The 22,241-nt window shown below is 34.8% G+C and overlaps 1 protein-coding gene across 1 annotated transcript; it reads left to right on the forward strand.

Moving 5' to 3' along the window:
* Positions 1-49: 49 nt before the first annotated feature.
* On the forward strand, positions 50-22,238 carry LOC149082095 (U11/U12 small nuclear ribonucleoprotein 48 kDa protein-like). The gene is made up of 8 exons (XM_089235607.1): positions 50-222; positions 2,659-2,769; positions 6,868-6,934; positions 7,966-8,025; positions 13,225-13,416; positions 17,264-17,376; positions 19,937-20,022; positions 21,782-22,238. Exons 1-8 carry the CDS (start codon positions 76-78, stop codon positions 21,993-21,995), a joined length of 990 nt encoding a protein of 329 aa, XP_089091733.1. The 5' UTR covers positions 50-75; the 3' UTR covers positions 21,996-22,238.
* The last annotated feature ends 3 nt before the right edge of the window (positions 22,239-22,241 follow it).

Consider the following 22,241-nt stretch of genomic DNA (forward strand, 5'->3'; position numbering starts at 1 on the left):
TTATTTAAAAAAAGCTCCCTCATTATCATCATCATCAGCATCCAAACTACATGGTTGTTTACATCTTCCAGCACAATGTCAGTAGGAAGCTCCGCTAGTGATTTGCTTGATTCGAGGAAGGATCAAATAGGAAACCTCGAAGAGTTCATCCAAGGGAAATGCAAGCGGTTAACACAAATTTGCGATAAGTTGGGCTGGACTGCCGAATCTCTACTGAACCAGGTAGTTGCTTTGAGTTGTGTACATTTGTATATTATTGTATTTGGAAAAGCTTTACTTGCTGAAGTTAAAGCTTTGTGGTTTTTTTTTTTATAAAACATGAAATGTACTCTGAATCACGGGTTCTTATCCGGGAGGGGGGGGGGGGGGTGTGGTCCACAGACTCTTTAGAAAGATTTGTTGGGGAGAGAGGTTGTGAGCTTGGATAAGAAAATTCATGAATTCATTTTCATAGGTGTCAAGTTATTGAAAGGGGTAAATATATAAGTAAAGACCGGTTTACACGCGTGATTTAGTAAATGCTCATTTGACAATATGGTTGTATGATATATTGACCCCTCATGCGCATAATGTTTTTTTGCATAAAGAAATTTCCCACGTTGACTAATTTTTCCCGCAAATGCATGAAATTTCTTATGAATTAGGCACGTTACTGATAGTAGGTTATAGCGATATAGCTCTCACTCGCACGGGCGCACAAGCTATAAGCTTTAAAAAAAACCATCTCCCTCCTCCCTTCTAGCAGGCTCTATATGCATGAGCTAGTTTAAACTTTATCCAATGAGCATCTACTTAATCACTTATTGTGTGGACACTTTTTTTGAACAATCAGTATCTTAAAATTTAGTTACCTACAAAATCACTTAACTTTTATCCACATGTTTAAGTGATTTAGTAAATGCTCATTTGACAATATGATATATTGACCCCCGCCCACTAACGCATGCACATAATGTCTACTTAATCCAAAAAAAAAAAAAAAAAGATCAGACTCTATTCCACATAACCATTAAATTACTAAATCATTTGAACCCATTCAAACGACACTTATTGTCTGACCCTTATCGTACTTGACAACTTGAAATTTAGTTAACCACTTAATCACATTATTCACACTTAATGCGTGTCAATGGGCTTTAAGATGCCTTTATTTACAATATCGACAAGGCTCGGTAGTCCAGGTTGATAAGATAGCCGCTGTGGTGATCGAGTGGTCATAGTGACGGACTCGCATCGCGGGGACCCGGGTTCGAGCCCCACCGTCGCCACAGTGGTGGTCGGCTGAAGTTGGTTTTCTGTGGTTCCCAACTTTGAGGCGCAAATGCAAGCTGATCTCCCTGTTAAAAAAGTCTCGCCTCAGAGAGCAGCAGTCCTACAAACAGTACAAATATTCAGTCATTACCCTTCACTCACTTCACTTCTGAGATATAGATGGCAGCACTGAAAAATCATACACAACACTAGATACACACTCAGACTATTAGGTACACACATTTACACATTAGGTACACACTCGGTTTCAAAAGAAAAAAAAAAGGTTGATAAGATACTCACCTAAAGTACCAGAGCTGTTTAGAATTCGATACCCGTTTGTCCTTGTCAGAAAACTTCCTGACGCAGCGGTTCCATAGAAATGGCAACATGACCACAGAAAAAATTGCTACAGCAGAGTCCTACATCGAGGGGTAAGCACGCCAACCTCTCAATGAGTATAAAAACAAGCCTACCGTTCGGAATCGACAATAAATTGTAGGTCTTGGTCTAATTAGCTCTTGTGTGCAGAAAATTATCGTGGTATGACAAAAATGATCAATATCAACCAGCCCTCTAAGCCAATTAATTTTTCCCCGTTTTGTTAAAAAAGTTTGAAACTAATAAAATATATTTTCTTGATTAAAATTTTTTATGAATACATCTAAACTGACTTCATCATTTTCTGAACTGTGTTTTTAAATCATTAATAGAATAAAAATTATAATAATTGAAGGATCGGGGAAAAACGGTTTCCTTCCAAAAAATCGAAATTAATATTTTTGCGGTTTTTTATAGCTCAGAACTATCTCTTTCGACCACGTAAAACACCAGAAGCAAAAATGCTTTCAGTCCGGTGTAATAAAGGAAGAAAGATATGTCATGGGAAGGGGAACAATGATTTTAGTCACATTGTGCAGATGCGAAAATGATCAGAGACCACCACATGTGCAGTAGAAAAAGAATGTGTGACGTGCGCAGAAAGCAATACCAGATTTTGTAAAGAAAAACTCTTTTTTCTGTATCTTGAAAAATTTTGTTTTATGGACTGAAACCATTTTTCCCCTACCCTTCAATTGGAATAATTACTAATTTGTTTTCAAAAATTGAAATAATTAGTACAAAAATTGTCATAGTGGCATATGACGTCATAGCCAGATGACTGGTTAAAGGGTGCTGTACGTATGTATATGGAGTCAGATATTTATTTGGTGTACAGCAGAACACTTTCACTGACATCACACTTCTTGTTGTAAGATACGTGACACCCATATTTTTGCAGTCTTATTGGTGGCCATTGTTGGGAGGTTTTACGGTATTTTCACAGTAGTTTTTTGTTTATGGTATTTAATTTCATGACAATAATTATTAGTTTTTCTTGTTAAAATGATTATTAAACTTTTTCAGGACAAAGTTCAGTGTCAGTACAATCAAGGCCATTGGGTGAAAAAATCAGCGCTCAAAAAGCATGAAGATATTTGTTTCATTGTCAGTGAAGGATATACCAGGGAAGAACTGGTAACTGTTTCACAGATTATTTCCCCCCACTATTTCATGCAGAAAAATGCAATTATGATTTGAACTTGTTTTATACAGTTACAGCTCATTTCTATGAACCTCCAATTTGCAGCGCAGTTTGACCAAATTGGTCCTTGCGCCAATAAATTCAAATCAAAATCCAATTTGCACACGAACACATTTTTACAAGTCCCAAACAGTATTCCATTTCCTTGAACGTCTTTCCAAAAATATGCCACAACTGTCTGTATTCTGGATTTTTGATTCAATAGAATTAATTGTGTTAATTTCCGTAGTTTTATTCCACTTTGATTTATCAATATTTAAAACAATCGTAACTCAGTTTTAAATGCAAGCGTATTACTCTAACGCCCTGCTTGACGTTCCTGGATTCTAGTTTTTGATCAGAATGTTAAAGTGTTGCACAGGGCCTGACAAACCAAAAAAATATTTAGGCGCAAATTCACATTCTTTAGGATCCAAGTTTGGCTTTCTCCTCAACAAGAATAATCCCTAATAATTTTATTTTCCAACTTTTCCAGCACTTAAATGAACCCTTCCAATATTAGAGGATGTGTAATCATGAAATTGGGAGATTTTGTGTTACCTTTAACATCTGATTTTACCATTGTAAGAAAGAAAATGTTTGGTGGTGATCATATTTTAACACTATATATCTCTGTTTGTCTTTGATTATTTTAGAGTGTTTCTTGTACATAAAATCAACTAAAAGACCTGCTGTTTGGGATTTCAAATAATTGCTACGGTAGGGCTTAACGAATCCTGAGCACCTGGTCGCCATGGTGACTAGAAAATCGGTATCACGCCAAAAATGTTCTTTCTTTCAATAGTGAAATCAGATATTAAAGGTAACAAAAAATCTTCCAATTTTATAATTACGCGTAGTTGAAACAGTTCATACAATTTAATGTCATCACATCAGAACTCTCTTTGAAAAAATCCAGTTTCCAAGTACAGTGACCATGTTCTGTTTGGTTGAACAGAATGTACGGTAAACAGGTATTGGTAAAAACGCAACATTTCAATTTTTCTTTCCTCACATCAATGTTAGCAAAATCTTCAATCCATTTTTTTTCAAATTCTAAAACGGGACTATTTCTTTTTTTTCCCCCTTCAAGCTAAACTCCTGCATTTTTCTTATTTGGCCATTGTGACACATTAGACTGGAACTATCTAATGTATACCTGGATTAACCTTTTACCGGCCGAATTCAGATTCCAAGTGATTTTCATTATTTTTTTTGTTAATTTCTCCTTCTGATTTTTTAGTTAAGAGATATCAATCGAGAAATTGAAGAAAAAAAATTTCCCTATGCGTTTTCTTGAATGTTCCCAATTGGGAACATTGGCCGGATCTGACTAAACATAATTTTCGCAGTGAAGCCATATTACAGGATTATGCAAAATTCGTCATCATTTAATAAATTTATTTTAAAAATTAAAGAATATACATATAGAATTTTAAAAATGATGAAAATAAATTTCTCTCGAATACACTCAAAAGGCATGTATATCTGGATTATAATAAAGAGCTTATGATGAGCTGAAATGCTGGTCTAAAATTCACAAAAGAATACATACATACGGGTTTAGGTTTTTGTATGGATCCCTTGGTAAGTTAAAAGATATTATTTAAAAATATAAAGAGAGAGAAAATATTATTTACAACTCTGGTACCTAAAGGCACAGGCTCCGATGACTGCTTACTAGCATATACTTCCATTTTATATGAGAAACCACATTGTTCGAGCAAATCATCCAAATTTTAAATCCAAAGCGAATCGGTTTTCCCCATATAAACATCTTACTTGAATGATGACCGTAATACGGTACTATTGATTCATCGATGCTTAGTTTATCATGGAACAACCCAAACCGAATGTGTGTGAATTTTTCATTTAATTCATCATAGATAGCCAACTTATCACCGGGTTGTAAGAAAGAGTTATTCATCAAATGGAAGTTATTTTTTATGTCTCTAAAGTTATTTCTCGGCATAACAGTGGGGACGATCGGTACTGCTGTGTCTACTGAAAGTACCCCAGTAATCATTTTCACTTGGTATTCTGTGATACCTACTTAGCAAAACCAATCCAAAAAACTTAGCGATTTTTTTCCACTCAATTTTCAAATTCGGTCCATGTTGTGCGACATAAATATTTGTCATCTCAGCCAAGTAACTGAGGTACTCTTGCGGTAAAAATTTGAAAAAAATATCAATCGAGTCGGCTTGCACTTAGCTCAGGAAACTTATGACTGATTGCTTCAGTAGGTTCACTTATATTTTTGTCGAATTCAGTACTTCTTTTCCACTTCGGTTGCATGAATTTTAGTCTTTTGGCACTTGACACATGATGTTTTCTTATTTTTTGACTGGGTAATTATCTGATCCTTGAAAGGCAATTTTGATTTAGAAGGCATGTTGATAGGATCTACAAATGAACTACGTGTTGATCTTAAAACACAGATATCCACAAACATCTGCAGGAACTACCGGGCCAAGCATGTTGTCATCGATAGCTTCCTCATCTGTAGCCCGCTCATTTTCATCAGGCAATTCTTCATCAGAGAGATGTGATATATCAGAATCTCTCAAACTCAGTCTAATAAGCTACTAGTATAACAAAAAAGATGGGAAAAAGAAGTGTAGAAAGTCACAAGACCAGATATCAACTGAGAACTGAAAGACCAACATACCAACAAAATTACTCAAAACGTAGAGGGAAGGCGTAGGGGGGGGGGGCAAGGTCAGTCACAGAAAAAAGGGGGTGCTGCATGTAAACATCAGAATGTGAAATTTGATACTTTTCCTTCCTTTTGAGACACACCAGAGAGAGGGAAAAAGCAATAAATTGTTTTTTCGGAATGCCACTCCTCTGCATTGCACTTAGAATAGTCAGTAGTGGCCAATGTTCCCAATTGGGAACAATCGTAGGAAAAGTTCCCTGGAATTCATACAAAATTTTTTTTTCTCTCATTGAGCATTTCTTATCATTCTTGGCAATATTCTACAATTAAAAAAAAATTGAGATGCATGTATGTTTACAAAAACTATTTTAATAATTAAAACATAAACTTACAGATAATTTCCCTTGAAAATGTGTGATTTTAGAATAATAAATTGATATGATAAGAGCTGAATCGAATAACTTTTGTCTTTTTTAAATTAAGTTCAGAACCTTATATGTTCAGGGAAAAAAAATCAGCTATTTTCGTTAAAGAAAAATATTTTTTTTGAATTAATCAAAAGTGTGTTCCCAATTGGGAACATTGGCCGTTAAAAGGTTAATTTTTTAAAAATGTGCAATCTATTTCATATACCCCATCAGCAAACTCTCTTGGGAAAATAAATTTGAATCTGGTCAGCTGAAAGAAACTGATCACAAGAACTGAAGAAAAGAAGTTTTTTTTCATCATACATTTGCCTTTACTATAGGAAGGGCAATGCAAAAGCCAGCTCCTTATGTACATGGATCACAGCGAATATTAGGCTGCATACTGATTATGCCATATTACCATAAGTACAGAAATATTTGTCAACAAGGGAGAAAGAGAAGGGAACACCTTCTAGCCTTCTACATAGCTTTGCATCCTGATAATGACAACTTATGGGGAGAAAAAAATAAGTTTGATTAAATAGCTTCAAAATGTGCAAAAAAAACTTTTCCATGGAAAAAAAAAAATCATAACATCTGTAGTCCTGATAACTATTAGTAAATTTTTCCCCATGTTATAGCATTGGTCCATTCCATTCTTTGTAAAAGTGATAACAATACTGGAATGTTAATATTATCAGTGCTTCTAATAAGTAGCATCAACTGTAATATTTGATGTAGTTGTGTCAGAGAATTATATATGTGTTGTACTGCTGTGTTAGTTATTTATTCAACTATTTTTTTGGGCTAAGAATTTCTGAATGTTTCATTACTGGTACATTGTCAAGTTGGATCAGAATTTTTTTTTACTTTTTTTCAATGATTTGTAGAAAAATAGTAATTAGTGTTTTTTACTGTTTTCATTGTTTGTGTTTACTAAGTTTTTGAATTCATATCTTTACTTCAAAGTCATTTCTTTCCAGGCTAAAGAACAAACAAGTTCAAAATTCTTTTATCAAAACTCAAATTGTGTTGCACCCATTACAATTGGTATGGTTACCTAATTTTGTTATTTTATATATTTACATGATGAATGTGAGAAAGAGTTATAAGTTGTAAAACATAATTTTGAGTGCATTGCTATTTTAACATCAAACTTCATTATATGAACTTTAACTGCTATTATTACTTGTTCTAATGAATAGAAGAATTAGCTCACATTATTCACCACAATATCTTTCTTTACTAGGAATTAAGTTTGTTCTCTTTTACACAGAAATCTAAATCTGAAAAGAACTAAAAATATAAAATATTTATAGAAATGTATTCATGAATAAAATGTAATTTTTTTTCTCATTGCAATCTTTTCTTTTCCTCTGTCAAAATCAGTGACATACTGACATGTTGAGAACCTAAAAGAAATTGAATTCGCTTCACACATTTCACTGTACTATTTAATTTGATAAAAAAAGAGCCAGGTTCTTTCAAAAACCTGAGTTCCACAGACTATCTGAGTAAGAATAAAATGACTTGAATATTGACTGAATGACTATAGAATATTGAAAATTTCCTAGGTTTTTTTACTTTATATAGGCCTACACCGAGACTTTATATTCACTGATGGGGTTGTAGGATGTGGAACACCTGGAATTTCAGAAATAATGCAAGGAAACTGAATTAATTTTGCACATTTTACTACAGTGTTTTATTTGGTAAAGAGCCAAGTTTTTTTCCCCAACAACCTTATTACCACTGACATAGATTGGTTAGAATAAAGTGACTTGACTGAATGGCTATAAAATAAGCCTATCAAAAATTTCTTAAATATTTTTCTTCATATACACAGAGACATATTTACAAAAGAAGAAGGAAGAATTGGCACTCTTTAGCCCAAGTGCAAGCCCAAATGGGTAGCAGACTTTGGGAATGGATGCTTAGACCAGAATTATATAGTTTATTTTAAATTTGAAACTGAGTACTATCATTTGTTCTATTCTAAGTGTGTCATTTTGGTAAACATCACTTTAAATATTAATTTTTTTTGTTTCATTTTTTAAAGTAGAACCTTTTTTATTTTTCAGGAAACGAAGACATTAAAGAAATAATGTCAGAGGTTTGCAGTAATAGTGAAATGCCAACAGGTGGGTTTTCCCGTGACATTTTAATATTTACATGAAAAACTAAATTGTTACATAAGTTAGCTAATTTACATAAAGTTAGCTATTTATCATTCAGCAATAAAATATCAACTAATTGAATTGTGCATTTCAACTATTCAGAATTTATTATGAGCATGTACCTAGCATTTTCTGTCCAGTATTTGTTTCTGGTATACAAGAAAGCATTAGTTAAGTGTAAATTAAATCTTTTCCCTAGAAAAGTATAGCAGATAGGCTGATATGACAACTATGAAATATTTTACTTTTCGTTGACCCTGCAGCAGATATGCTAATGTGTCATTTATTTCCAAAAATTGGGTATATGTTTTTTTCTCAATGTGTAAATTAAAATGAAGATGTGACATACTGAAAAAAAAAAAATCAATATTTTATGCAAGAACAGGAAAAAAAAAAATCACATAGGAATTTTCTTATTGCAGTTTGCAAGTGAGTAAAGATTTACCATGCTGTATAGATCTAACAGTTTTTGTATCCTCTCATTGTTTCAATATCCTTTGTACATTTTGTAAAAATAAAGAATGAAGCATATTATATTTTGTCATCTAAATGTAATATTTTGTAATATTTTTTATTAGAAAATCGACATTCATTACGTCATATGAATGTCTGCGACAAATTGTATAGTGTTGATGTTCATTATTTATATTAATTATGATGAAGGTGTTGAGTGCGAGTTAATACAACAATTTTCTTTTTTATATTACTGTTTAGATTGTTTTTAATTATTTTAGTGAAAGATTAATTAATTTTAGTAGAATTATAGATTACTTTTTTTCAAAGTTGAAAATGGGGTGTCCCAGTGGTGGGCTTTATGTATTTGTGATGTTAGAACAAATTAAAAAAAAAATTGTTATTAACTTTAAGTTCAATATAAGTTTGTATTTTAATTTAATTTTCATTGTTAAAGACTTTATGCAGCATATTAAAGCAATAAAAACTTTGTCTTTTTACTAGTATATTGACTGGTTAATCCATCTCTTTAAATCAATTACTTTTTAGTTTTTTACTTATTGATAGTAGTTTTAGAGCAGTAACTTTTTTACCTATTGAGTATGCAAAAAATACCCTCTTGGATAATCAATCTATAATAAGATCTTGATTCAATGTGACACTCTGCAGACTAAGCAAAAATATCATTGTTATATCGAGAATTAAGTTTAACATTAGAGTATAGTTTATATACACTGCCTGACAGAGAAAATGCAATACCATAAAAGGGCGCATAGAATGTGATGAAAATTGGCACACATATAGAAAGAAATGTGATTTTAATTTCAAGCAAAAAATGCAGTACAGGGATTGCATTTACAGATTAATCAGTAGGAAGTAGGACCACCTCTTGCGGCAATACAAGCAGCAACCCTTTAAGGTACAGATGAAATAAGCTTGTAGATGGTGTCTTGAGGGATGGACAACCATATGTTTGTCCATCCATAATATATGTTTTCAACCTTACTCCATAGTTTGTTTCCTCGATTGAGGCAGATTAAGCAAAAGACGGCCAATCACATCCCACACATGCTCAGTGAGGTAAAGATCTGGAGACATCGTTTAAGCATCTGGGTATCTTGCAGTTCTTGTCTAGTGATGGCACTGTCGTGTTAGAAAACAGAATTTTGCTACCGCTGAAGGTAGGGGAAGTACAAATGGCTGTAGCACTTCACTCACATACCACAGTTGTGCCATCATTGTGCCTCTGATACAAACCAGGGAAATTGGCTATCCATGGCAATGCCTTCTGAAATCATGATGCCGCATTGTCGAGCAGTAGAGGCATTCAACAGTTGCAGCAGGATTGGACCTGTCTCCACACACTTATTAAACGACTGTTACTGGTAAAACAAAAGCAAGACTCATTGCTGAACGCAATATTGTGCCATTCAGTCATCCAAGTTGCTCTGCCATGGCACCATTGCAATCTGTGGCATCCGTGGCTGTGCATCAATGGCAGTACTTGTAAAGGGTGACACGACTGCATGCCACTTTCGACCAATCATCAAGAAATTGTTCTTGCTGATATTGGAGCATGCAATTCATGCTACACAATGTTGACACTCATGGATTGTGGAGGCCGTCACCGCATGCCTTCGGATGTGTGTGTTGATCCAAGTGTTCTGGCATCTGCCTAAATGCACCAGTATCCCTAGCATTATCTACATTTCCTTCCTCACACCATCTTCTCCACATCTTTTCAACAGTAGATGTATGTATTCCTGTTTCAGATGTGATATGACAGAAGGATCAATCAGCCGTTTGTAGGCCTAAAACAAAACCATTCTTGAACACGTCTGGTTGCTGAAACTGGCTTTGTTGTTGTCGGCCAGAAATCTCTTCAACTACACATCTTCTGAGAGGAAAAACAACTAAAAAAAATGGGTTTCATCTGTGACAGAGAGTAACAGTTGTTCACTCATCTGGCGTTTCCTCTTTTATCTCGTTAGCTAATCACATGACAAACTAGTATTTCGGATCATTTGCATAAATCATTCAGCTGCACATTCCTGGCAATTTGCATAATTATACAACCAAATCTTTGTATTGTTGCATTTTCTCTGTTAGGCAGTGTATTTCTGAACAATATATTTTCAAACAAGACTCGAAAAAATATCGTTGTAGCAATTTTTCATTGGAAAACAAAGTTTCATTGACCTTGCATAGTTGCAAAAACTAGCTATTAAACACTTTATAAAACACTATTTCATGAGTGATATTTATGCAGTTGTAATTGGCTGGCAAAACAGTATTCCGTTTATGAGTTGAAGAGTAGTCGTTATCTCTGTTTGATAAATATAGTTGTATGTTTTTTCAGTATGTTGGTAACTTTTTTGTATGACTATACACTAAAACCTCTTTTGCAGACAAAACAATTTTGTCCCTAAAAGAGAGGTGATCATTAATCAGGGGTTCGGAATGCATACATTTATCATACAAGGGGAATTATTATTTGGTCACAAAAGAGGGGTGACTGAGCAAACCATCCCAAGATGGTCTCTCTGGGCTGTTAGTGGTCATGTCTGTCTGTCTGCATCTGAGGAGTGTCTGTTAGAAGAGGTTTTACTGAAATTGCGAGAAGAATTTCAATTTTATTACAGTATTTCTTGACATAAGGGGCCGTTCAAGTATTATGTGAGCAAATTTTTAGCCATTTTGAGCCCCCCCCTTTGTCAGCAAACTCCCCCTTGTCAGCAAAATTTCATCATCAGCTCTGCCCCTCTGAATCCTAACGCATATTGGTGGGATCAGAGACGTACATGGGGGGGGGGGGGCAACGATCAAAAATTTTTTTTTTTTTTTTATTGAAATTTTGGAAGAAAATACTTTTATATGTTATTACAATAAATTTCTGTTAATTTCAATGTTATTTGAAGGCTATGAACTCAAAATTTATCTTTAACAAATTCATTGCTACCCACCCTCTAAACCATGTAATGATAAATTGCATAAAGACCCATGGACCAAATATGGCCCTGGGGTTATCTGATGTTGCCTGCCTTCCTCAAACCTAATTTTGTAAAAATAAACTAAGCGGCACATTTACAGATCGCTTATGTGTCCCGTGGTACAATTCCAGAGCATTTAAGCGGCCCGTGGCATATTTTCAGATCACTTAAATGAACCTTCCCTCCCGAACATTTAAGCGATCAGTGACACATTTAGAGATCCCTTAGTGACATAGTTTTAGAGCACTTAAGTGGCCTCCAGTGCTGTTCTACATCGTTCAAGTTACCTGTCTGTAGGGCACTTATAAGGGGGGGGGGAAATGTTATTTCAAGTGTCCACAAACTATCGAAAGGTTTTTCTCGTTTTTGGCGCACAGAGTAAAATGCCATTCAAAATATTTCATATTTTCATAAAGAGTTTTTGATGACGTAAGCATTATCCAAACCCTCCTCCCCCCTTGTCATCAAAAGTCAGCAAATTGGAAACCCCCTCCCTCCCATTGATGCTGACATAATACGTGATTGGCCCTAAGCAGTTATTACGATATTTCTTAGAATAATCATTATAGTTAAACAAAAAAATAAAATAAATTAAGTGTTTGTGTGTTTTAATATAATTTTCATCTTAGCACACTGTTCCAAGGTCAAATTTAACTTTCACATAATGTATATTTTTCTATTCCAAATTTCCTTATTTGAGAATGTTTGACTAAAAATGAAGGCTAAATTGATGCGTATTAACTCAAAATACTTAAATTGCAAGTCTAACATTCTTTAATATAGCTTTGGGATTTTTTTATTGCATTTTTTATTTTTTTTGCAAGATACAGTAGACATCTATTATGATGACAGCTCATAATCACGCGAAAAATTGCTGTTATAATGGGCTTATTGTTATAAGTGGATGTTTTTGTAACATTAGCTATTTGACAATCACCTGCAAATCACTCATATTGTGTCGAGATTGTCGTTATAAGCCATACTCATTATAACATACTTTTATTGTACAGGGTGCATAAGAAAGTCCCTTTAATCCTAGAATGACTTCTTAACCATTGATCCTTGATTCATACTTTCAGTTTGAAAAAGTATCAAAATAATGTGTAGACCTCAATTACATCATTCATATTGCAAGGGGTTGTACAGTTATTAAAATTAAAAAAAAATTAACTTTTCTATTGGTCACTCGGTCTTGAAAAACTAAAAAAACACAACTTAAAAAAGTAGTTGCCCAGTCTCTCCGGGCCCTTTCCTTGGGTTTAGGACAAAATGATCAAATGAAAAGTTAATTTTTTTATGACTATACAACCCCTTGCATTATGAATGATGTATCTGTGAGATCTACACATTATTTAGATACTTTTTTCAATTGGAAGTTTGCTTCTAGAATCAAAGGTTCTTGTGAGTTATTTCAGGTGTAAGTGCCACAAATTAAAATAAGCCCAAAAATTTCATTTTGAAACCAAGTTGTATAATTAAATAGATAAAGTGCTGTAATGCTTATTCTGACCAGTATGGTTCCAGAAATTTCAATACATTTCTTTATAAATGCTTTTGAAACATATCATTTCTGTATTTCTTTCAGAAAATTTTTGCTTTCTGTGGGATTGACAGCATGAGACGATTTACTGTATTAAAATAATACATAATAAAATGACAAAAAAAAATGTTTGCTGTTTTTCATTAAATTACATAACTTGCATGTTACACAATTTTCCAGATATGTTTCAAAACTTCAAGTGTCCGACAGTTCCATCTTTCCCGAGGACAATGGATAGATATTTCTTGGAATTCACTCCACAGGAAAGATTAGCAATATATGATTATGTTGTGAAAAAGAGCAAACAGGATAATAATCCATTGAACTTTGAGTTAGAAGATCTTTTATTTGATTTTGAAAAGAAAGAAGAAGGTAATATGTTTTTTTATTGTCATAAATTTTCACTTATTCTGATATTGTCTGTATTACAGTCAAAATATAATTTTAACACGAGGCTATGAAAAATATTTAGTACACTAATACCTCTCACGTACAACACTTCCTATTTCCAGAACCAAAATTTTTTTTTTTCATGTGTGCATATCCTATATAAGGTATGTGCAGGCTGAAAGGATGTATTTGAGGCCTATAACCAAAGAAACACAAATATTTTTTGAGCTTATCCTGATAGATTTATGTCAGTGTACACCAATTTAAATCAGTTTGATTTAAATCATGATTAAAATAAAAATTTAAATTACTTGGTTTTTTTAAAAAAAAATCATTCATTTAAATCACAAAAATTTCAAAACCCTTCACGGCCTTCTTTCATATAGACACTTCAGATTTTCTAACTCCAGCTTCATACTTTTCAAAAAGAATTAACCATTCACAAAAATTGAAACCCATGTTTGCATCCGCAGATTTCTTCAAATTTAGCTTTTCCTTGAACAATAACTGACTGGAACAACCTCCCATCAAACATTGATTGTACAAGAGTTTCTGATTTCCTTTGTAACATCAATTGTCTCTGTCAAACTTCATCGCATTTCCTTGTATAGGCCTTGGCCAACCAATATTGAATAAATGGATAAATAATTAAAAAAATTAAGTTCCATTTTTCCTCTTTTAGAAACTTCAGTTATATCAGAGTAAAAATAGCCTAGTATGGTACAAATTTGATTGAGATATGGTAAAGTCATAAAGTTCTTGATTAAAAGTAATATAGGAGATCTAGTAAATATAGACTTGAATCTCATCTCTAGAAACAGTGCAAATGGATAGCTTATCTATTTCTAGATTTGGTTGTGTATGGAAGAAATTGCATAAAAATACAAAGAGCTTAACTCAGATATAATCTACACTAAGTATAAGGGTGGATCAAATGAAAATGGAACAGTTGCTATAATTTGGTTTATTTCTGAATGAGTTTGTTGAAATTTTGTGTAGAGGTAAAGTGACATATAAGGAAGGCAATGCTTACTGCAGAATGGGCTTGCCCTGGGTAGTCATGTAGAATCACAGGATATGTGCTGGTGGACAACCCACAGTATCATCCAACCGGCAATCTGTTTTTTCATCTGCGTCTGTGAAATATGAGTGAAGAGGAGCAATATGGTGTTTTTTAGTGACAAAAGGAGATAGAGTTCACGAAATGTATCTGTGAATGAAGGTATATGGACAAAATTGTGGGAGAACATGCACTGTGTGTCATTGACTTTGTGCGCAGGACTGACACAAATGTTTTTACGAGGGATGATGATATGCGACCCGGTTAAAGTCACCTTGTCATCACAGATGCTTTGGTGAAAGAAGTCAAACAGATGATCAACCCAAATAGGCTATGCACAATAAAGCACACCAGCAAGAATGTGGGAATGTGTTTGTTTCATTTATGCCATCACTACATAGAAGCTTCACTATGTGAAAGTAAGTGCACTGTGGAAGTCAACGACTGCATGCTTAACGTACACTCCCTTCGTTCACTGATGCATTTTATGAATTTATGTCATATATTTCTAAAATACAGCAACCATTACATTAAAAATGCAATTATAAAAACTAAAGACCATATACATATACAATGATAAAATATACACTGAAGAGCCAAAAAAACTGGTGTACCTGCCTAATATCATGTAGGGGCCCCGCGAGCACGCAGAAAGGCAGCAACACGACGTGGCATAGACTCGACTAATGTCTGAAGTAGTGCTGGAGGTAATTGACACCAAGAATCCTGCAGGGCTGTCCATAAATCCGTAGGAGTAAGAGGGGGTGGAGATCTCTTCTGAACAGCACGTTGCAAGGCATCCCAGATATGTTCAATAATGTTCATGTCTGGGGATTTAGGTGGCCAGCGGAAGTGTCTAAAGTCAGAAGAGTGTTCCTGGAGCCACTTCGTAGCAATTCTGGATGTGTGGGGTATCACATTGTCCTGCTGAAATTGTCCAAGTCCGTCGGAATGCACAATGGACATGAATGGGTGTAGGTGATCAGACAGGATGCTTACGTACCTGTCACCTGTCAGAGTCGTATCTAGACGTATCAGGGGTCCCATATCACGCCAACTGCACACGCCCCATTCCATCACAGAGCCTCCACCAGCTTGAACAGTCCCCTGTTGACATGTATTGTCCATGGATTCATGAGGTTGTCTCCATGCCTGTACACGTCCATCAGCTCGAAGCAATTGGAACTGAGACTCGTCAGACCAGGCAACGTGTTTCCAGTCCTCAACAGTCCAATGTCAATGTTGTTGGGCCCAGGCGAGGCGTAAAGCTTTGTGTCGTGCAGTCATCAAGGGTACACGAGTGGGCCTTCAGCTCCGAAAGCCCATATCAATGATGTTTCGTTGAATGGTTCGCACGCTGACACTTGTTGATGGCCCAGCACTGAAATCTGCAGCAATTTGCGGAATGGTTGCACGTCTGTCACGTTTAATGATTCTCGTCAGTAGTCGTTGGTCCTGTGCTTGCATGATCTTTTTCCGGCCGCAGCGATGTCGTAGATTTAATTTTTTACTGGATTCCCGATATTCATGGTACACTCGTGAAATGGTTGTACATGAAAATCCAAATTTCATCGCTGCCTCGGAGATGCCATGTCCCATCTCTCGTGTGCTGACTATAACACCACGTTCAAACTCACTTAAATCTCAATAACCTGCCATTGTAGCAGCAATAACCGATCTAACAACTATGCCAGACACTTGTTGTGTTATATAGGCGTTGCCGTCCGCAGCACCGTACTCTGATTGGTTCCGTATCTCTTTATTTGCATACGCATGCCTGTACCAGTTTTTTTGGCTCTTCAGTTTAATACAATACCCATAAAAAATACTTATGGTTGTCTTATCTAAGCCGCTGTGGTGGTCGAGTGGTTATAGTGCTGGACTCGTGATGCGAAGATCCGGGTTCGAACCCCACAGTGGTGGTCGGCTGAAGTTGGTTTTCTGTGGTTCCCAACTTCAAGGCGCAAATGCGAGCCGATCTCCCCGTTAAAAAGTCTCGCCACAGAGAGCAACAGTCCTACAACGGTAAATCATTCAACCATAACACTTCACTCATAGTTAGTAAAACTGGGGGTAGATGACAGCACTACACATAACAAGCATTACACAGAAACAAACTTTACGTCAGGTTTCACTACACGTACACGCACATTCCCGCATGTACCGATTCGTGGGGGTTTCCGCGGGGGGGGGGGCGGTGCATGTGTGGTGTAGCAGTAGTAGGTAGGGGCTCGGGGATCCATGATGTTCAGCCACCTCGTTGGGCAATTTGCCTGTTGTGGCGTTGTATTTGTATGGATAGTTTCTCGATTTTACCCCAACATGTTTATATTTCTTTTTAAACGTGTCAATTGTGTTAGAATTATTACCAATAGGGGTAAGCTATTCCATTTATTAGCAACCCCATTAGAGGAAAAATTCCCTGCGATATACCACAGCCCAGAATTGTCCCTTACCAATAGATACTGGTGTCTCCCTTGTCAAAGCAGTGGATTGATAGCGTATTAATAACTCATGGTCCATTCTGTTGAAAATTTTGAACAATTCAATCATATCTCCCCTCCCAACACCAGCATTTCTCCAATGGAAATGTATTCAAAAAATGAATTCTCTTTTCATAACTCAAGCCCCATGTGCCAACAAGGACATGTGTAGCTCTTATCTGCACCCTTTTCAACCAAGTCTATGTCTTTGCAGGTATGGTCTAATATGAAACGTAACTTACTATAGCAGCATATAATAACTTTTCTAAAAACTTTTTTTATTTAGCCCAGAAAGCAAAGTCCTATCTGGAAATTTTGGCTGAACAAAGAGATTACAAACGAAGACGTCAATCATACAGAGCAAAAAATGTGCATATAACCAAGAAGTCATATACTGAAGTATGATATATTTTTTTAATCATATGTAAAAGAAATAATAGCTACATGCTACATCTTGTGTTTATTTAGTTGTTTGAAAACTATGAAAAGCTAAAATTTAATGTGGATTTGATTGAAAAAAAAAATGTTTTGATTTAAAAAAAGTTTCATTTAATCGTTTTAATTGTTAAAAATTATTTCACCATGGTTTGAAATTAATTAGGCTAACAGCATCATTTTTTCTTGATCGATACATAACCATAAGGGGCCAATGCTTCCAATTTTTCAGCCTTATTAAAATCTTCTGGTTGGAAATCCAATTCTTCCGATTTTTCATATCTTCCTAGAAAAATCTCTAAAAGTCATCAAATTGAGCTTTGTTTGAAGGGAAAATCCCTAAAGAAAATACCCTTCCAGTCTGCAATTTCAGACTGACCCCGTTTCCTCAGGAAAAAATATGGGGAATCATGATTTCAAGTACGAAAAATTGGTAATTTTTGCCAAATATGATGCCAAAAGCAAGTAAAAAGGCTAATTATAGTTAAAAAAAATCGGGAGAGCGAAAAATGCATCCCGAAAAAACGGGCTTTATATAGAGTTACCCATTGAAATGTCTAAAAAGTTCCCAGTTTTTCCCTTTTATTTGTTTGATATGTTTACTTTGATGTGGAATGTGTCATCATTGGATAAACTACAGATTTTTCAAGTCTGTGAATTAGCACCTATGCATAACATATTGTAACAGTGCCGTCTTAACGCATGGGCCCACCCGGGCACCTCATGAGATGAGGGGCCTCACAAAAATGATATCCGGTTGAAATTTTCTAGGATTTACCAGGTAGGGCCTCCGAAAAACCACTTAGCCCGAGGGCCCATGATACTCTTAAGATAGCCCTGTATTGTAACTATGTTTTGAAGTACAGTCAGACCTCAAAATAACGTTACTGAATAAAAATGACTTCATAAGCAGGGTGATTTAATAACAAGTAATCCTGATTCACTAATTATGTTGGCAGGTGCCATCAAAAAGTGACCTTATATGTCAGATGTTGTTAAAAGTGATGGCATTATATTGAAGTCCTGCTGTATTTTAATTCTTTAAAAGACTGTCTGTGTGTTCAAGGATTACGCTCCTTGATTTTTGGTGAGATGATAATTTGTAAGAAAGAGGTTTTACGCCCCTGATAAACTCAAGTACTTGGACATGGCAATAATATTTTTGTTCAAGTCAGGAAACTGAACGAACATTCAATCTGAACTTAACTGTACATTGACGTTCCCATTCACACTAATTACTTTCAGCCATACCTAGATATTGAATATGTGTGCAGAGGCATATGCAGTGAGAGGCACATGGGGGCCCATGCCCCGGGGTTTAAGCTGGATAAAAAATTCCTTAAGCAAAAAAGCAAAAATTTGGGGGGGGGGAAGCTTTAGCAAAATGCTGCAATGATAATGTAATGATTGATGGTTGGACGTCTCGTTGCGTACCTCCTGTACGCATTTTTTGCAAAAGTGGCTGCTACTTTTTTTCGCAATCTCCGATTTTCTTTCGCATTTTGCGAAAAATGCAACAGTAGCTTAAACCCTGCCATGCCCCCTCCTCGAAGACAATCAAAAATTAAAAGTATTTTTTAATATCTTTGGAAAATTTTTGAAACATTGAAAGGAAAATGTATTTTAGCTACCTTAATCAATTTCTGTTGATTCAAAATACTTTTTGAAGGTTGGTAACTGAGAATTATAGAAGAGTTGATTAACTTTGCCCAAGAATATTAAGAAGACACCAACGAATAAGGCAAATACACGAAAGTTTCGTGTATTTGCCTTATTTGTTGGTGTCTTCTTAATAACTGAGAATTTTCTGGAAAAAACTGATTGTACCCCTCCCAAACCTAGTGCCTCTCTTCCAAAGGCCAATCCTGCATGTGCCTCTGCACGTTGTGCAATACATAAATTGAGTGTTATTTCTTATCTTAAAAATGCATATGTAAAAAGTTTCGATGCTCTATGAAAAAAGATCATGGTATTCTTTTTACAAATGTTATTTCAAGATACCCAGTCAAGGTCAAGTTCTTTTGAGAACATTTACTGCATAAAGAAACACTAAATTTTAAATTATTAATTAAAAAGACATTAAATGATTAAAAAAAATTAAGAAAAAAAGAAAGTGAAAACTATTTCTCCCCCTCTCTGACTGAAATTATTATTTTTAGTAATAGCAAAAACTTTAGTTTATATATATATATTTTTCAAATACAATTTTATGTGTATTTTAAGTTATATTTTTGTGGAATTAAACAAATGGCAAACTATTTTTCAAAATTAATTTAGAGAAGTGCAGAGAAATTATACGGAATCTTATGTTATATAGTGAATCATTAACCTGTATTAGCACTCGGAATAGTTAAAGACTGAATGAGATTTCTTTTAAAGAAATTCAGAAATTGTTTGAAAATTTTTTAACCAATCAATCTATAATACTCACATTTGTATTTATTTCAATATTTAATGCTTAAAAGATAGTGTAGTATATATACTCTCTGAATATGACTATAATATTTTGAAATAACTTTAACAGGTTATGAAAGAGGTGATTGAGAATCAGATTTCGTATTTGAAAGAAACTCGGAAATTGGAAGAGAGCGATGCACAAGAATCAGACGAGTATTTAAATATTTTTTTGTTTTAAAATATTTGCTGATTAAAAGCTTTGTCTTTTTTGTTTTAGTATTGAAAGTAATTTTGATACCATACGTTTATCCAGTGGTTCTCAAACTTTTGCCACGTGTGGCTCCCTTGCCATGACATTTAATACCATGACATTGTGAATAGCATCATTATAGCTGAAGGATGAGAATGATGTACACCTTAGTTATCACTTCCTGCTTGACTATCGTTTTTCCATTTATTGGGTGATGGACTCGAAGATAAATCCATTGAAATACAGTGACACTTTGGCTAAAAAAAGCCCCAGCTTACAAATTTTTTGGCTAACATAGATTTTTTTTCCATGTTTTTCTGCCTCGGCTAAGTACGAATTCGGTTAATGAGCATTTTAGTTGATATTGGTGCATGCACTAACATAAAACAGCTGTGTTGTGAGCTAAATTGCCATACCATACCAATCAAAATTAATCTAATGAGCAACTGTCACTCGAGCTAGATTGATTTATTTCCACCTCGGAATTGCTTTCCAGGTACACCCACCTTTCTTTTTAATGAAGATTTTGAGCCATTTCATGTGAAATGAATGGTTACGCTAAACTTGAATGGTTTCAGTGGATATGGTAAGACTCCTAGTACCAAAACTGAATAATCGTGTCATTCTAAGAAATTATCTTTCCTATCTGCATGTGTGTGTGTGTGAAAGAAAGAAATGAGCTGACCAAATCACATAGCACACCACCTCACACACTTTTTTTTCGTTATGGATTACTTACAAATACAAATACACCGCCACAACAGGCAAACTGCCCAACGAGGTGGCTGACTTAAGAACATTCAGAACTTTACTTACTTGACTACATAGCATGTATAATAAAAGATATGTTTAGTATCTCATCTTCCTATAAATTTTCCTTCATCCATTTGTGAAGTTGTTTATCTCAGCCTTTGTATTTTTTTACAGTGCTTCTCAGTGGTTTTATGAAACTTATCTTCAAATTTTTTGGGGCGTTTCCGGAACGAATAAAATGCTTTTACATCTCATGTTTCAGCGATTATCTTCATTAGCCAAAGTATCACTGTACTTAATGCCTGTTCAGGTAGTTCAGAGAAAAATAGAAAACCATGTTTCCCTCTTTACTGAAAAGCCCTCTTAAAAATTATGTAGGTATCCATTGCCTCTTAATTATCATCATCTACTTATACATTTGGTTAAATCAAGATGGAATTCTCCAAAAGTAATACCCCATTGTCAATTCACTGCTCTGATAAGATTAAAATGCATAAATTTATTGAAATTAAAAATTTATTGAAAATTATATCTTATTTGATGTATAGCACAGCATCTATATATACAAAATTGATTTTCTGTGTGTGTGTCTGTGTTCTGTATACCAACTTGCACGATAGGCTACTTTAAAAGTTTGTCAGAGCTGGGCAAATGTCCGAAATGGGCAAAAACTGTCGGGCAGATGGTTCCTGGGACAACAATCACTTTCAGAGTGTTTACTTTGAGTACCGCCGTGGTTCCCTAGCAATGCGTTTCAGACATGCATATCCCTTTACAATGGTTTGTCACTTTTTAATGCTGCCAGTATTATGTATAATAGTTTGTTCCTTTATAATGCTTTGTCACTTTTTCAGTCCTCCCAGTAGTTGAAGAAAACCCGGGCAGTGCCGGGTATTACAGCTGGTGTATTCATATTTTTGCTGAGTTTGTTTTACTCTTATTAAAATTTATCATAATAACAATTTTCAGGTCAAAGACTAATTTTCCAGAGGAGTCGAAGAGATCACAAAATTGGAACGATTACGAACCAAGAATGGATAGAGAGGATGAGAGAGATAAACGTGGCAATGACAGAAGTCACAAGAGTCGCCACCATCACCATAGTAAACGTAGTCGAAGTAGGAGTCCATCCAGACATCACAGTAAACATAAAAAACACAAAAAGCATAAGAGCCATCATTAACTGTATGTATATATATTTTTGTCAGCAATACTGCTACAGCACTTCAATATTAGAAACCTGCTGTAACCTAAACTGTTTTCCCACAAGAGTTGAACATTTTCAATTATTTTTCTTATAAATTTTTAAGCTTTCTTTGGTTTGCCTGGCAATTATCTTGTTTGTAATTCAGTCCATATTTTTTGTATTTGAAACAAGATCTAGATTTAACATATATGATGCAAAAATAAATATTCAAGAACGAAAACC

The sequence above is a fragment of the Pholcus phalangioides genome, unplaced genomic scaffold (assembly GCF_987345545.1).
Source record: "Pholcus phalangioides strain wild (caught in Gottingen) unplaced genomic scaffold, Ppha-v1.0 ptg000009l_1, whole genome shotgun sequence".
NCBI classification, from domain to species: Eukaryota; Metazoa; Arthropoda; class Arachnida; order Araneae; family Pholcidae; genus Pholcus; species Pholcus phalangioides.